The 18,381-nt window shown below is 36.0% G+C and overlaps 1 protein-coding gene across 5 annotated transcripts in view; it reads left to right on the forward strand.

Moving 5' to 3' along the window:
• LOC114031828 (receptor-type tyrosine-protein phosphatase mu) overlaps positions 1-18,381 on the forward strand; it is a 958,139-nt gene that overhangs the window by 365,562 nt on the left and 574,196 nt on the right. For all 5 annotated transcript variants that reach the window (XM_027846963.1, XM_027846964.1, XM_027846965.1 and 2 more), the window contains exon 5: positions 2,976-3,091. In XM_027846963.1, coding sequence (XP_027702764.1) covers positions 2,976-3,091 — 116 coding nt within the window. The remainder of the gene's footprint in view (positions 1-2,975; positions 3,092-18,381) is intronic.

An 18,381-nucleotide genomic window follows, 5' to 3' on the forward strand; every position in this document is an offset into this window, starting at 1 on the left:
CTAATGGAGACCCAGAGTTTCTTGAGCACACTGGATTCTTAGGAAGAAGAAAGTCAGGGAGAGAGCTGAACGTGGATGGGTCCTGTAAAAGCTGCAACAGTGTGGCACTCTCCAAATGACCTAAATCAGGATTTCTATTTATGATACATCATTGAGAAATGTAGGCCTAGTTTGCTTTTTACACTAATGTAATAATTTCACTTCACTCGTGCCTATAACAATGGATAACAAGCAGAGTATTTGAAAGTAACAATACTACAGTGCTTTTTAAAAGCAATTCATAATTTTTACTAATTGAAAGAGGGATTTGGGTCTCCCCACTCTATAAAATTTTACCTTATTTCAAGTTATTGTGATATACTTTCTAATTTCTTAAAATTTTAGATTATACATGCCATTGATTGCTTTTATCAATACAGAAAAATTAAAAACTGACTACATTAATAGGCCTGTCATATATTAAAATTAATATCCTCTTGGGAATGGATATGCTTATATCTGTACATATATTTGAGTGTGTATCTGTAACTCTCTGTCTGTCTATCCACCCATCCATCCATCCATCCATCCATCTTCTAAAACAATGTAAGGTGCCATGCCATTTAAGCCACCAAAAGTCATGAAATGCATCTGGCCTCTTAACCAACAAGGCAGTGTTCCACATGTGGTTCCTTATTCTACATGGAGATTAGAAGTAAATATTGCGGTATTGAATGTCAGTATTAGAAAAGGCCTAAGTGAAACCTTCAGTATTATTGAAATGTATCTGTTCTTGTTATTGACTTATTTCAGTCGTGTCTGACTTTTTGGTGACTCCATTGGGCTTTTCTTGGCAAAAATATTGGAGTGGCTTGTTATTTTCTTCTCCAGCTCATTTTTACAGATGAAGAAACCGAGGCAAACAGGGTTAAATGATTTGCTCAGGATCACATAGCTATAAATATTGGATGTCAGCTTTAAACTCAGGGAGAAGAATCTTCCTTCTTATAATAATAATGTATTGTTATAGAACTATTTCATTAAAAGATTCATTGTAGAAGTTACAGGGTACTCTTCCATCATGGTAACTCAATAGTTTTTAAGCACTAAGAACCATTAAGTCTCATCAAACCATATTGTTACTCCCAGTCCTTCCCACCTCTCCATCTCCCACTTACTACATGATTAGTCAATACCAACTTTGCAATGAACTTAAGTTCCATATGTGGCCTTTATGAACAACATAGAATTGAGCAAAAGGTGGATAATAGCCTGGATTGCCTTTGGAAAATCACACAATTCTTTTAATGAGCCCAGCATACTCTGTAACAAAAACATCTTTTTAAACTCCAGTGTGTTCTTCTAATGATACCTTATAACTGTAAATCATGGGACTCTACAGTCTGAAGAACTGACTTTAAGAATCACTCAAAAGGCAATAGAGAAGTGTATGGTGGGTGTGAGCAGGCTGCGATGCATATTGTGGGTGTAGAGTGGTGCAAAAGAAGTAATGTAAAAGGTATCATCAGGGAAATCTAGAACCAGAGAAAGGGAGTGAGATGAGGGCCAGTTACATACTAAGTTTGAAAGACAACTGACAGCATGTATAAATTCAGTGGCATCACATGAAAACATGATGAAGGCCCATAGCAAGTTGGGTGAATTTATGGGAGGGCAGAGAAAAGAATCACATTCTATGAGTGAACAAGGATGGGTTGTGATCTGCATCATGGGAAAGAACATATACATTGATGAGCTCACAGGTGTATTGAAGGATTGGAGTGTGACTTTGTCATGCCCTGTCTCCCAGTATTTTTGTTTGCCCTTTTGTCTCAGTAAATTTATCCACCAAATTACATTTTGCTTAAGCTAATACGAATTTTTATTTTCTAGAAATATACTGGATAGACAGAATTCTCTCATTACATCCCCTGGCTGTACAGGCTAAACATGACCCAGAAATATATTGAGCACTGGGAAAAAAATTGGTATGGGGATACTAAAAAAAAAAAAAAAGGCTCTAGGTAATTTGCAGGCATTTTTGTCTACCATTTTTGCTATCATCTTTATCCTTCCTTGCCATTTTGTTTCCCACTTAGCCTTTCCTTCTTTCTAACCATCCATCTCTGTAGGGATTAGAGAGCCTTCTTTCTACAGCCTAAAGGCAGAGTTGCTGACTGCAAAGGCATTTCATTGAAACCTAAAGGCTGACCTATCACAGACTTCCAGAATTGTCTTTTTTCTAAGTGATGCAGAAAGTGTTCTGCTGCTTCTCGAATGTAATAGAATTATCCCTTATTTAAACAGCTGTCCCATGTAGACAGAGTACATTTGGAGTCCTAATGCGGTTTAACATTGGGAATCAGTCTTACTGTTTGAATTGGAAATAAGAATCAGCAAATAACTCAAGTTCTATGCTATGTCAGCCTGGCATAATTTTGCAGAGTTTGTCTTTGGGGACAGTATTTTTGGTTGCCGGAAAATATTATACTAGCAATGTTGCATACCAATTAGTTGTATTAAAATATATATTATGCAGCGACTCTGCACTTGGGTTAAAAAGTTTCCTTGACAACATCATTTAACTTCTTACTGTTCTTTTCCTGCTGCTAGTATAAATATCTAAGATGTTTTTGTTCAAAACATCAATTAGACTTCAATATAATCTTTATTAATACAGATGTGTTATTACAAGAAGACTGCTGAGCTATGATAATTTGCACAGCAAGAACAATAAAATACCTCCCTTCTCTTTGCATGTATCCCAGAATGCTTAAATTTTCTATTCATTTACAAAGCTAATCACAACCTTCTATAGTATCTTTTTACAATTATAGTCAAATCTTTAAAGCTCTCATCATCAAAAGCATTATCCTTCAAAGGTAAACATAATGGAAAATTCTCGTGTTATAGATGGCTAGAAAAAGGCACCCATTAGCTTTAGCCATATGTGGTGATAATTTTTTTTTCCTATTCTTTTCTTCCCTTTTCCACAGCCAAAACTCCCCACTTCTTGAGAATTCAGAACGTGGAAGTCAATGCCGGGCAGTTTGCCACCTTCCAGTGCAGTGCCATCGGTAGAACAGTGGCTGGGGACAGACTCTGGCTTCAGGTATGGTCATACATTTTTGTCAATAGTAGAGTAAGATGTGTTGTTTTTTTTCAGCTTTTTTTTTTCTAATGAGGGAGAGAAAGCCCCCAAAATCTATAACCATAGACAAATTGCCTTTAACCTCTCAGTGCTCCAGGCTGCTTAAAGCATAGAATTGAGGGGTGACTTTTCAATCTGCAGTTGTAGAAGAGAATTTCCACAATGAGACATCCCCTTAGCAGTGAGATCATGGATCTGGACCAGTAAGCAAAACCCAAACAAGGAGGATACAGCTCCATCAAAGCTGCAGCTAATATAAAGTAAAAGATTCTCCTTTCATTTTGCTACATCATCCTTCATTAGCCTTTGAGTAGCTGTGTTTTCTGAGTTCCCTCGTTTCTTTTGCTCTCATAGGTTTCTAGGATCATAGATTTAGAACTGGAAGGCACCTTAGAAGCTATCAAGTCTAATCCCCTCATTTTACAAATCAGTAAACTGAGGCCAGGACATGTTAAATACGTTGTCCAAGGTCACAGAGATTTTACATGGCAGGACTGATTTAAATCCACATTGTCTGACTTCGAATGCCTTGTTCTTTCCCTTAAACTGTGCTGACTCTCTTGATGAAAAATAATATTACAAGGGTACCTACCACAGTTTATTGCTTTTCCTGGTATATTTTTCTTGACCCTTTTACTTGGATTTTTTTTTTCTTTTTAGTCTTTTTATCAATCCAATCAAATTGGCGGTTACTTCCAAAGTTACATTTAGGTTTGAGGGCAAGGAAGGGTGTTAAGGAGTAAGGTATTCCAACTCTTCTCCTCTCCCCCCACCCTTTTTTTTTTTAACATAAAAGAAATCTGTAGGGTGAGGAAAAAATATTTGGAGGCGTTTGCGATATTTGGAACTTTCCAGTGAAATGTAACCGTTAGTATGGGAAGGATCTTTTCTGGTAATTGCTGTTATTTCTCCTGGTCCCCATGGGTTCCATCCCTCCTCAGCACAGGAGAGAATGGGAAGGGGAGATAGGTTAATGGATTTATCCATAGTTCCCCAGTGAGTCAGAGATGGGAGTGAGATTAGTTGATTTGCTTAATCCACCAAACCATCTACTTCTTAAAACTCCAGGCCCTTTTTTTCCCCATAGCACTTCTTCAATCTCATCGTTGTTCTTTCTGCTCTGACAGTAATCTACAGAGCAGTTGTGCCTCATCTTGACTGGTGTTACCTCTATTTCTTTCTTGTCTTTTAAATTCTATCCACTTCCCCTCCAGGTGTTTTTTCGTTCCTATTTGTTTCCTAAAATCAGCTTTCTTTCTTACTTTGATCTATCTGCATAGTCCATTTCTGCCTCGACTCCCAAATTTCTCTTTATATAAATTTACCACATTTTTACCATAACCATTTCTTCTTACAGTTTGAATAATGATTATGGTAATGATGATACCTTTCCATTTCCAAAATGTCTATACTTTTCAAAAATACTTTCAGATACATACATTTGATATAATTAGTGCTAGAAGGGAACTAAAGAGATCAGTGATTTTCTTCCCTTCTCCCCACAACTATCCTCACCCTTCCCTTCACCTGACAGATAAGGAAGCTGGACCAGCGGTGGTTAGGTGACCTGCCCGGGGGAAGCAAGGTAGGAAAGCAGCAGAGGCAAAATAGGACTCTAAGTAGTTTTTTGTCTCCAAGCCCAATGATATTTCTACTCTTGTATGTCACTTCTCTCATTTCATTCTCTCAGCATTCCTCTGAAATATTTCCAAATAAGGAAACTGAGGGACAGTAAAGCCAAAATGATTTTGCCCAAGGGTCATACAGTTCTTTAGTATGGGAGCCAGGATTAGGACTCAGGTATTCCCACATCCAGTTTAGTCTTCTTCCTACTACACTCTCTCCCTCAGGCCCAGTTGTCTTTCCTCATTGACCTTTTTCTTTTCCACAACCTGGACTAGAAGTTTTCTTAGTTTTTGAAGAATAAAAAGGAAACTATGAAGAACTTTGGACCTGAACATATTTTAGCACGTTAAAAAATTCCTCTTTACTATTCACCTTTCTTTGAAAGCATTTTATTTTTTATTTTTATCTGGCTTGTTTTGTTTTTGCTAGGGTATAGAAATAACTCCATTATAGAATTCTAATAACTCTATAATTGAATTCAACATTTGCCATATTTTTGTTCTCTTTAGTTGCCAGCTGTCTTAAGTCTTTATCATCAGGGATCATCATTTTAGAAGATACTTTCCTTAACAGTTGCACTTTTTCCTCCCTTCCTGCACCTTTGATTCCAATCCATGGGGTGAATTTCTTTTGCGTGTACTTCCTTAGGAACTCATGTGTAACTTGGTCTCTTTGCTTTCTATAATAAATCAGTTGGTGATCCCATGGATGTACTCCCATGGTTTCAATGACCATCTCTATGCAGATGGTTCCTAGCTCTTTGTAGTGTCCTGGTCTCTCTTCTGGGCTGTAATTCTACGTCTCCGACTTCTTCTTGGCCATTTTGAACTGGATTTCTTGTAGATATCTAAAACGCATCATGTTTAAAACAGAACTCATCTTTTCTTTCAGAACTTGCCCACTTCTAGGCTTTCCTTTTATTGTCAAGGGTACCGCTCTCTTCCCAGTCCCAACCTCATAGACCTGGTATCATCTTCAGCTCTTCATTCTTACCTATGCCACATGTATAATCAATTACCGATCTTGTCATTTCTAACCTTATAACATCTATAGTATGCATCTCCATCAGCCCATTCATATAGTCACCACCCAAGTTCAGGCCCTCATCAACTCTTGTCTGGACTATTGCCAATAGCTTTTTATCTGGTCTCTCTGCCTCAGTTCATCCCCCATATGGCTCCCAAAGTGATTTCTTTCAAAAGCATAGGTCTGACCATGTGTCATGTTCATTGATCTCCAGTGGTTCCCTGTTATCTCTAGGAATAAATCTAAAGTCTTCCATTTGGCCTTGAAAGCTCTTCATAACCTGGCACTTTTTTACCTATTCAGCTTTCTCATACCTTACTCCCCTCCTGACACAAGCTCCAGCAACACTGTACTACTTGTAGTCTCTTCAGTGTGACACCCCATTTTCCATCTTTCTACCTTTTGTTGGCCTTCCCTGGTGCTTAGAATGCTCTGCCCCCTCCCTCTATTTCTTAATTTCCCTAACATCCTTCAAGATTACACTGTAGGAGACCTTTCCCATTCCTCCCAGCTGCTAATGCCATCTCCTTTTAAATTACATTCTATCTACGCCATACAAATCATGTATATATGTATATATAATGTATATATAACATATATATATGATATATACCCTAGTTATTAACATTTTTTCTTCCTCATTAGAATAGGAGCCACTTTAAATTATATTCTATCTACTCTGATAGATCATATATATGTGTGTGTGTGTGGTATGTGTGTATATATATATATATACATATATATATCCTAGTTATTAACATTTTTCTTCCTCATTAGAATGGGAGCCACTTTAAATTACATTATATCAGGGGCAACTAGGTGGCGCAGTGGATAGAGCACCGGCCCTGGATTCAGGAGGACCTGAGTTCAAATCCGGCCTCAGACACATAACACTTACTAGCTGTGTGACCCTGGGCAAGTCACTTAACCCCATTGCCTAGCCAAAACAAAACAAAACAAAAACAAACAAACAGAAAATAAGTTACATTCTATATACTCTGATAAATCATATATATGTGTGTATGTGTATATCTCCATATATCTCCATATATACATATTTGTAGTTATTAACATTTTGTCTTCCTCATTAGAATGGGAGCCATTTGAAGGTTGGGACTGTTTTTGTCTTTCTTTTTATCCTTAGGAAATTGCATGGTACCTGGTGAATAGGAATTGCTGAATACTTGTTGACTGTCCCAGAGAGTTACTAGAGGCACTGAGAGATTAAGTAATTTTCCCATGGTCACTCAGCCAGTATGTATCAGAAGTAGTATCTGAACCCAGGTCGTCTTGCTTCAACTATATTGTTACCTCTGATAACGATAATGAATGTAACCACCATGCCTACGTTCATTTACAGCTTACCCTTCAACAAGTGTGTTCATTTTTCATGCCCCTGTTTATTAATCTGTCTCTTCCTCTCAGTCTGCTAGCAAGTAGATATACTTAAAAAAAAAAAGAATAATGTGAAGCTATTGTGCTAGGCCGCCTTTTTGAAAGTTGCATTCAGTCATGAACTCTCTGTTCACAACTGGCTCAGAATAGTCAGTTTAAGAAGTCAGTGAGTTTCTATTCAGTTTTTTAAAGGTCAAGCAGAAAGGATGTTTTGCAGAAATAGAAACTGACCACCCTATTTTTATGAAAGAGTGTACCCTTTAATGTAGAAATCTTCATATGAAAGGAATAAGCCCTTTCTCTTTCTGCAGAGGTTTTGTGTCCAACAGTGTCACCAATGGATGAGATTGAATCTGATATTAAGACTGAAGTAGCAATCTAAATAGTCACTTCCAATGTTGCCAAGAGTTTATGGAATATTTGAGATCATAGAATATTGATTCTGCTTAAAAATGGTTTCAAAACTCCTACTTCAGAACTAGCATTTCTTTAAAAAGACCTCAAAATATTTTCTACCCTTAGCAAAAGGTTTTCTGCAATTCAGCAATGAACATCTTATGCAGATGTGCTAATAGACATGTTCCAAATTAAAGGAGCAATGGGAAGGATAAGAATTCTCCAGTTGTAATATGAACTATACATGTCAGATTTCTACTGTAAGGGTTGAGATTTATACAAATATACAGTACATAATGTTTGTAAATTATTTCTAAAGCCAACACATCTACTTATTCCCTTATTTCTCTCCTTTCTTCCCCATTTCTTTATGGTCTTCTCAATGGCTAGTCATATTGACACCCTGCTTAGTATCTATTGCAGAATGCAATTTCAATCATGATTTTTTGGATTGTAGAATTTAAAAGTATATACCTTTTTGTGAAGTCACTTCTTCATGGAGGGCTGGGCAAACAGAGTGTTTCTCTTTACTATTTGCTCCATTAATTAATAGATCATGTTCATATTACAACCAGAAAACTTCATTTAATCCATTGCCCCTAAATTTATATTCACAGAATGGTAAAAGAAAATTAAAATTCAGGGAGTCTGACTTCTCTTTTAGTGCTGTGTCTACTGTAAGAACACATTGCTTTTTCTTATTTATAATAGCATTTATGCAATGCTTTAATGTTTTCAAGGCATTTTACAGTTATCACATTGTAGCATCACTGCAGCTCTGAGAAACAGGTGTTACTATCACCTCTGTTTTACAAAGGAAGAAACTGAGCCTTAGAGAAGGGGACACATTAAGTAAGTTTCTGAGGCCAGATTTAAACTCGGGTATTCCTGACATCAAATCTAGTACTGAACCTAGTAGGGTAACAGGCAACATGGATTTTTAAAATGATGTGAGGGCAAATTGGTAGCACTGTGAAAATAGCAGTGAAGCTGGTCAGGAGAACTCTTAGGTTAAACCTTGCTCAACCATTAATCAGCTGTGTGGCTTTGCTCTGAGTTCCCTTTAAACATAAAATGAGCAGGTTGGATTAGATGATTTCCAAGGTCCCTCCAACTCTAACATTCTGTGATTCCTTAATTTAGAGGGAGAGTAACAAAAGCACAATCCAACTGTATAAAAACACTCCATTATTAAAATATGTATAAATCTATGTATGTGCATGGATATACTAATCAGCATCTTGTAAGAAAGGTCAGTGGTTGGATTGCATACATTATGAATTAAATGTGCTTACCAGATAAGGCTTTCAACATAAACATAACATACAAATAAATCTGATGATGACACTAATGAAGGAATGTTTATGATTAACAGATGTGTCCCATCTGCCTCCATTTTCTTTGTCACATATGTGGACCACACAGGTTATTGCCAATATGGGATTTGCTTTTTTTTTTTTCTCTGTTATACTGAGCAACCGAACAAACACACAGTTCACATCCTCCATTATTGAGGGTCCACCATACTTAGACTATCTTGTTTTGTATGAACAGTTACCATAGAAAAACAGCTGCAATGGGATTGGCTGGGAGTGAGGGGTGTTGGTGGCTTTATAATTGTTGAGAACTGAATCCCTCAGTGATCTCTGGTGATGCCAACATTCTGGCTTTTACAAATAGATGTAAACTTGAGTCATTTAGAGAAGACCAGCTATCTCTGTGAACGTGAGAGGCTAGACACACACAAAAAAAGAAAAGATGATCACCTTTCATTTTAAGGGAAGAGGCGGTCTGTTTTGCTAGCACTGGATTTAGAGTGAGACTTTGTTGTATACTTAGTAGCTGTGTAACTGTGATAAATCATTCAACCTTTCTGGACCTCAGTTTCCTTATTTGAAAAATGGGAATGATGATACATACAGTACCTTCCATGCAGGGTACTTGTGAGGATGAAATCATATAATGTATTAAAGCATTTTTCAGATATTAAGGTGCTGTAAAAATGCTAGCTATTATTATATTCTGTCCCCTTGTTGAATCCACATTTTGAAAATATGGCAAAATGTATTTAATGTATTGAGTAAAGGACTGTGGGATTCCTGATTTGTGTCTTTTTGTGGCTATATATTGTCTGCTTACCAGGCAGTTTGTGTTATTATGAATTTTTTTTCTTCCATTGTCCATCCTTTAAGGGTTTTATGATTGTGAGTAGAAACTATTATTGTTCTTCTGTGGGTATTTCAAATTTTATTTTGTTGAATTTTCTGTGCATTCTTTGGGAGTTGTTTTCACGGAGTATTTTATGTACAGAATAACACAATTCAACTTTATAGAAAATAAAGCTAATACCCAAAGCCAGTCTTGAAACTGGACGCTTTATAGTTTGGAAAATAGGTTACACTTGAACTTTATTCCAAGTTAGGGGAATAGGTGTTTTCCCCACATCTGTTTCAATTTTCACTTTCCTAGAAACTCTCATAGCATTTTATATCTGTATGCATCACTGTGTCTCCTCTCTCTCTTCCGTTTTTTTCCTTAGAGTTCATATCAAGCCCATGGTGAATGGTAGACAAGGTTTAGTCATCAGAACAAATGGCGACACAGAGACAGCTGATAGGGAGACTGAAAGTGACCTTTGTCATGGCATTGTCTTTTTGATGTATGTCAAAGAACAAAATTGACGCGAGGAAACCTAGTAAATATATAAAGTTCTCCCACCTCCCATCCTCTAGACACTATAGATATTTAGACCACTGCTACACTATCACATTATCAATAGTTGTGTACGCCATGAAATCATTTAATTAGCAAGCATCTCGTCGTCAAGCATCTACTCTGTATCAGCACAGTGCTGGAGGTTGGGGATGGATACAAAGACAAAAAGGGAATTTTGGAAGTCATGTAGTATAATCTACTGTGTTTACAGATGAAGAGCTTGAGGCCCAGAGAGGTAAGTGATTTGGTCAAATTCACACAGCATGTTATTGGGTTGTACAGTCACACCTAGGGAAACTAGAAGGAAGGTACTTGTTTTCAGGTGGTATGTTTGATCATTTACACATTGTTCCTCATTGAGACAAATTGACTTTTCACTGTGGTTTTACATTCTCAGATTACCTGCATATGGGTTTTTCTATATCTTCCTTTTGTGATTAGGATTAATTGAATATTCGATGGCAGAAAAGACTCTGAAAGATCATTTTAGACTAGTCCTGTCCCCTCATTTGAAAGTAATGATAATTTAAACCCCCAAAGATCAAGTGACCTAAAATATCTCAGCCAGTTGGAATTTAAGGTTTTTTTTGGCTCAGTCATTAACTAGCAATCTCATGTTGCATAGTGCAGAGGGAATTGTGGCTGATTCAGAATCAGAGGATCAATGTGACCTTGGACAAACCACTTAACCACCCTGAGACTCAGTTTCCTCATCTGTAAAATGAAGGAATATAAGATTTCTAAAGTCCCTTCTAGTCCTTATGTTCTTTGATTTTATTAATAACTTAGGTACCTGAAGAATGAGATGTTGAAATGACATTAAGATTTCATTTTAAAATTAAACTCAATGTTAACTTCAACAATTTAAAAAATGCAAGGAAAAATTATATTTCTGTGTTTAAATAAACATGATAATTGAATGAAATATTTACATTTACTTCTGAAGTTAGCTTCTAGAAACAGAAGCTTAAATTAGAGTCCTTAAGCTTGTTTTTTTAATATATTTTTATTTATTTCTATTTAATTTAAATTCAATTTAATTGGTTTCTTTTGTAATCCTATGTATTTTATGCATTTGTGAAAAAGGGTTCATAGACTTCATCACACTGCCAAAGGGGTCCAGGACACACACACAAAAAAGGTTCAGAACCCTTGTCCTAGCATGATTATCTTTTTATGATGAACCCAGAAGTCCCATATATTGGTTTCTTTCCTGAGCTTAAGTGCAAATTGGAACAGCTAGGTGGCGCAGTGGATAGAGCAAGTCACTTAACCCTGTTTGACTCAATTTCCTCATCTGTAAAATGCTCTGTAGAAGGAAATGGCAAATCACTCCAGTGTCTTTGCCTAGAAAACCCCAAATGGGGTCATGAAGAGTCAGATACAACTGAAATAACTCAATAACAACAACAAAGTGCAAATTATTCCTGCCTTCTCAGTATGCTGCCTTTGGAAGGAATTATCTCTGGATTAGGGAAGCTTGTCATGATCTTTAGCATTTCTGATTGTTGAACTGACCTTTTCCGTAGCCTGTGCATTCCCTGGGGAATAGTGGAAGAGCAAGGGTAATTTTTATTCAAAAGATGTCATAGATAATGACTAATATTCTCTTTTGTGTCTTACCTCCTTATATTTCCCAATAAAACATGTTTTCCCTTCATTCCTGTACCCCACCATGCACCTTCCTAAACTCTGAACCTTCCCTCCTAGACATCTTCCCTCCCCACTTCAAATAAATTTAAAATTAAGGAAAATATGACATTAACAATGCCTCCTAACAACTTTGATGTTCTCCCTTTGGCAGCCAACCTATCCCATAGTTATGATTGAGAGACCCTTTCTCCCTTGTGACTAGTACAATCCATTATAATCTCTTATTTTCAGGCACTTTTTAACTTTGTGGGGGGAAAAATTACATTTGGGGCCTGAAAACTCTTGATTATTGTTAGCCCAAAGGTATTTTTTTTTTCTTTTGGAAGTTTGATATATAATTCCATTTAGCTGTGTATGAGCTATCCAAGTGTGAAAAAAAGTGTTTTTCACCAGTTAATAAATTTGTCACATGCATTTTCAGAGCTCAGAAAATTCCAGAATTACTTTTGAGAAAAACCTTTAGATTTTCATGACTTAAATTGGTCTTTGTAAGGACATTGGCTTTTGGCCTACTGCAGAAACTTAGCTTACAAATAAACTTTAAACTACACTAATAGCTTTTTAACTGCTATCTTTGGGGAAATAAGTATATGATCTAAAACTGGACATGGTGCAATATTCAGGATGATACAGATTCATGCATTGCTTTTTTCTGTCACTATATAATTATTCTTTTTTTTTTTTTTTGGTTTTTTCTTTTTTGGTGAGGCAATCAGGATCAAGTGACTTGCCCACGGTCACATACACTATCTAATTATTTCAATGACAGCCCTTATAGAGTCTTGTTTAAGAACATCACCAGTGATCATGCAAGTGTGTTTTTGGTACAGATAGGGGTGTGTGCTTGTGTTTCATCGTGTCAATGCACATATCTTTGTTAAGAGTATTTTCTGGCTTTTAGTTTGGCTTATGAGCAGCATGTTCCAAGAGAAAATATTAAGATGATGCACCAGCACCATTCTGTTACTATGTCTAAAAGCCACATTATAGATTTGATAGGAAGGAAAATTATGGTTCCCATGGCAAGCTTAACTTGGGCATTTTACACACATCTATATTAAAGCATAAATTTAGCAGCACTTACAGTCATACAAAATACTGAGTATGCACAAGGAGACCATCCTACGGTTGCTATAGGAACCATTTACTCTTTAAATTTTTCTGTAGTTAAAGTCTCCTCCATCTTCTTTTGAGTTCCTGATGAGTATATGGTATAATTTAAAACAATGTGGTTGGAAACGCAACAGACCTTCTTGGGATGTCCGGTGATTTTACCTGAGTGTGGTTTTTAGGATGTTTTGCATTAAGGCAAAGCCTTAGTGCGTGAAGGTGCTGTGGAAGAAGAAATCTGGCGAGGTTACACATGGAGAAATAGAATCAGTAAGTTGTATCTGGAGATACTGATTTTTAAAAAATCAATAAATGAAATCGACTCAAATAGGATAAAAATTAAAAATTGTATTTCTCTGGGATTGCCTTAGGGGAAAAAAAAATTCAGTGAGAGTGTGCAGCTTTCTGATTTAAAAAGCTTTATAGAAAAGGATTTGAAAGTTCTTAGCCCGGGTTTAGAGTTTGTGCTTTTGAATACCACAAATTAATATGGTTCCCCTTAGAGGACTGGAAGGATGTGTATCTCCTTAAGGAACATCAGTGGTTTGGAGTCGTTTAGAGCAAAACAATTCCAGTGAATGGCTGCTGGAACAGTGTTTCCCATACTCACCACTTGAATCAGCTCTGTATGTAGTTAATTGTTTCTAAGCAACCTAAATGTTGCTCTCAGCAGCACTCACATTTTGGTAAGCACACAGGACTTGGAGGCCACACCTAACTGTGATCTCTTGGGCAATTGAGTTAACCCCTCTGGACCTCAGTTTCCTCATTTGTCAAATCAGTTTGCTAGTACTTGCACTACCAGCCTTACAGGGTTGTTGTGAGGATCGAGTGTGATTATGCCTCATGATTATACATTGGAAAATACTTTATAAATATAAAATGCTATAGTGTATACATATGAACTACTATCGTTTTGAGTAGGAAGGAAGGTTGACCAATTTCCTCCTGGTTTTGGAGTCCTTATAATTACAATGAGCATATTGAGAATCCTATATTCTTAATTGGCTTTTCCTCTAAGGTAAGGGTTCTTAACCTCAGATGTTTAAATATTTTTTTTAAAAAAATGCTTGAACATAATTGGTTTCCTTTGAAAATCTATGCATTTTATTTTAAGCATTTAAAAGCATCATTCTGAAAAGGGTTCCATAGGCTTCACCTCACTGCCCAAAGGGTCCAGGACACAAAAATAAGTAACAGCCCTTTCTCCAAAGAGTATTGCATGGTATGGGCAATAGTGGACACTCTGTAAATATTTACTGAATTAAAAATCTTTTAATACACTTGATATCGGGCCACTATTAGAGTTTCCCCCTTCCTCCCCCACCCCTTCAACACCAATTTCCCCTTTCTTCTTTTGGAGGTGACAGGAGAATGAGAGTAGTGATGGCTTAGGATATTGAAGAAACTATACTTCTTCCCCAGCCCCGCCTCCATTCTTCTAGAATCAGCTCTACAGATAGGTTAGAATGAGAAATGGAAAGGAGAGGGATGTTTTAGCAAGAGACCTGTGTCTTATTTGTATATATTGCTTGGTGGCTAGGGCAGATGCTACCTGTGATATATTTTAATGTCACTACTCTCTCATCAAAATCGGAGCTGGAACAAAGAAAAACAATTTTTTTTATTTTTCTTCTTTTGGATCTTGAGTATCAGAGAGAAGTCCTAAGAGAAGGAAGTAGCATTGCTTTTTACCTTTGAGGGGATCATGCTGACTTTCAGCTGCAAGTCACTTTGCTTAGCTCTTACCACTCTTCTTGAACGGGAAGGCTGAAGAACACTTCTGGGACTGCCCGTCTTCACACACAGTATGAACAAAGTGAGGGTATGATAGCTCAAGTAACTTGTCTTGCATTGTCTATTGGCTTAAATGTTTAGACATGAAGGAAGAATATAGGTAACCAAAAACCATGCGGTAGCAGTTTGATCTTGAACCCCAGGCTGAGGTGAAAAATTATAGAAGGGTGGAGGCACAATCACATTATTTATGCTGTGAGATGACAAAGCAAAGACATTAATGTCTTTGGACTTGGAAAGCATCAATCCAGAACCGTTCACCAAAGGGGAGATGCATTGATCTCCAGCAACTCTTAGATATTGTTGTCATTTTTGTCATTTGTGGTTCTTATATGCATTAAAAATAATGATATTCATGTGCTTTTGTTTATTACTATGTACTTAAATATGAGATGCAACATATCATAGTGGATAGAGAACCAACCCTGAGATCATAAATACCCAGGTTCACACGCTGCCTCTGACAAAGACAAGTTCAGTGACTTTAGGCAAACAACTTAAGTTTTTATTGAGACAGGAAAGGCCCTAATGTAATAAGTTTCAAAGCAGTTGCTTCATACTGCATTGGTAGAGGAAGTTTACTTACTGGGTATTCTCTACAGCAATAAAACCACAGGTACAGACCATAAGAAAAAAAAAATGTAAATACATAATGTAATTGTTATGATTAGATTGGTACATTAGTCTAAACCCAATCAATCTTTTGGTCCTTTTTAGCTGAGATTTTAATTCAAAGTTTCTTCCTTTTGGGCTGTTCTTTGGTGCCCAAAGCTATTTTTGATAGTATTGATTTTTCTACATGAAAGAGATTACTCTCTATTGCTATATGTCTTTAATTGCAATGGTAATGCGTTGGTACATTAGTTTAAACCCAATTAAAACTACTTTAATAACTTTAAAATTTGAACTTTAAAAACATGTAAGAATTAAAAGGATGTAAAATACACCTTCTTTTCTACAATTATTGAGTTATGAACTCAAGGAAGGGGACCTATAGGCAGGAGGGGCGCAGCAAAAGATTTTGACAACCTTTCCTATCCCTGAGGCTAATTTATGTTGTTTTGTTTTGTTTTGTTTTATGTTCAAATTATTAAGTATGTAAAGCACCAGTCTGAGTTGAGGGAGCTAAGGAGAAAGAGACTAGAAGACCAGCTATAACCACATCTATAATTCCCCCCTGACTGAGCTCTCACTACATCTTCAAGGAGGGAGGAATTTTCCTCGTTTTGAATTCCCTAGACAGATGAAATCACAGGTTTTCCCCCTGCCCAGAAGAAAATTATTTTATTTAAATAATGGAATTCAACTTTCAATATACCTCAAATTCCAATTGAATGTATCCCTTTTAAGATACTATTACTTAAAAGTTTCTATCTTTCATGAAATGATCCATGAGATGATTGAAATGTACTTGTTCATATATGTTAATGGAACAAGAAGAGCATAATTCAGATCTTTAAGTCTTCTCTAATCAAAATTGATAAATACTGTAGTTGTCTTGGTTATAAAAGGGTTGAGAAATTCAAAGTCCAGTGTTATCTTAATTATCAGAATGATAAGAACTCTGGGAAGCAGTTTTTGTTGAGATATTAAGTTACTATTTGATTTAAATAATGTGAAATATTTTAAATGGAATTACTTCAGGCACTGCAGATATTAGTGACCCAGTAGCAAGAATTTAATAACCATTTTACAAATGGGCATATCTGAAAGCTGAATAATGTAGACTGTTTTCCCCCCTATTAAGTAAATGAAAAAGCTGCTTAATCCCTACCTGTATGGTTAGGGATGGGTGACTGACCCCATGTCTTTTGCCTTTGAGCCTGCACGGGCAGAGTCATTCCAAAGTGCCCTGAAATTGATTAATTTACTCTAAGTGCTGCTAACATCCCAGAACTTCAATTTTTATTTAATCACAGCTCTGATTTTTGCTAAAACTGTTTCCGAAAGGTTTAATATGTATCTTTTTGCTGGTAAATTACTGCTCATTTAGAAGTCTTAAGAGTTAGTCCATTGCATAAAGATGGTTGTAAGTCTAATTTAAATATCAATCTTTTTGTTTTCCTTCTAGCTTGTTCAAATTGAAAAAAAATGCATTTTAAGACATTGTTGCATTTTCATAGATACGAGTTTAACCCATTAATATAATTTCAAGTTAAGCATCAGTGTGATGTTTTAAGTTAACCAATGAGAGTCATGCAGCCCTGTATATTAAAGTAGCAAGTAATATAACTCATAATTTTTTAACATTTTTCATCAGTTATATGAGATTCTTTCCTCTGTAGTAGGATAATATGATAAGACATAAGCTAAATCTGCATAGAATTTTTAAACTGACTGGGGTGTTTAAACTGATTGAGCATTGAGCGTAAAACCCTCTTTGTACATATGTGGAAACTGAGGCCCAGAGATATAGAGTGATTGCTAATCTTGGGTAATTTCTAATTCACTCCTGACAAGGAACATAATAAAATGTATTGAATAGTTTGTCAAGAGAAGATGCTTTAGCTCTGTGAAGATGAGAAGAAAGCAATTTATTGTGCTTTGTATCTGGGTGTACATTTTAATTATGTTCCCCCTCTGGACAAAACATAAGCTCTCTGCTAACAATTGCCTTTTCTCATCTCCCTTTCTTTTTCTCCCTGTCTTCTCATTTTTTCCATTTTCCTTTTATTTTTACTTTAATCTTCCTCTCTTCTGCCATCTCTTATAGCCCTCTCCTTGTTACTTTTTCTTCTCTCTTCTTCATTTTATCCCTCCTTTGTTTTCTAAATGGGCCCTTCACAGTTTCTAGTCCTTATGCAGTTGTATTTGTCAACAGGAAAAACATACTTTCCAAAAGTAATTGTGATTTCATAAATTGTAATGAGTGTACTTGAGTTTGAGTGATTAACCTTGGAGGCATTTCGATACTTCTTTCCACCCTTAATACTCATTCCACATTTTAGTGCAAGTATAATATTTATGATTGTACATGCTTAACCTAGTTTAATTAGATTTTTACATTCAGCTAAGTGTATCGGCTGGACATGACCATTTTTTCTTGGTCTTAAAAATCTGGGTTTCATGTAATATGCATGTATATAAGAACAAAAACACATACACAAAGTAGATTACTGGGGATTATATCTCATTATAATGCTAGGGAATTTCTACATTTTGTAATTTATATTTCTTTGGGAAAGAAAGAAAAATATGATTTTGATGAACAGAAATGGTATCGATAAAGAAATATGTTAACCTAAAATACATTGAAAACATATTAAAATATCAGTAATAAAAGTTTAGATTTCTTCTTATGTTGTTTCATATATCCCAAGAATAAATTGACTTTTTTCCTCCACTGTCTGAGTTTTCAGAGTGAGACAAGTCCATAGTTCTGCACATATGTCTTCCTTTAAAATGCATATTGTCAGTTACATAACTGTGGTTACACATGCTAATATTATTTCAAAAATATTAATAATGGATCATATTTGACATGTGAGCTTCCATTAAAATACTAATTCTCATTTTTCTTTCCTTCGCAAATT

The sequence above is a fragment of the Vombatus ursinus genome, unplaced genomic scaffold (assembly GCF_900497805.2).
Source record: "Vombatus ursinus unplaced genomic scaffold, bare-nosed wombat genome assembly UNPS02015255.1, whole genome shotgun sequence".
Classification (NCBI taxonomy): Eukaryota; Metazoa; Chordata; class Mammalia; order Diprotodontia; family Vombatidae; genus Vombatus; species Vombatus ursinus.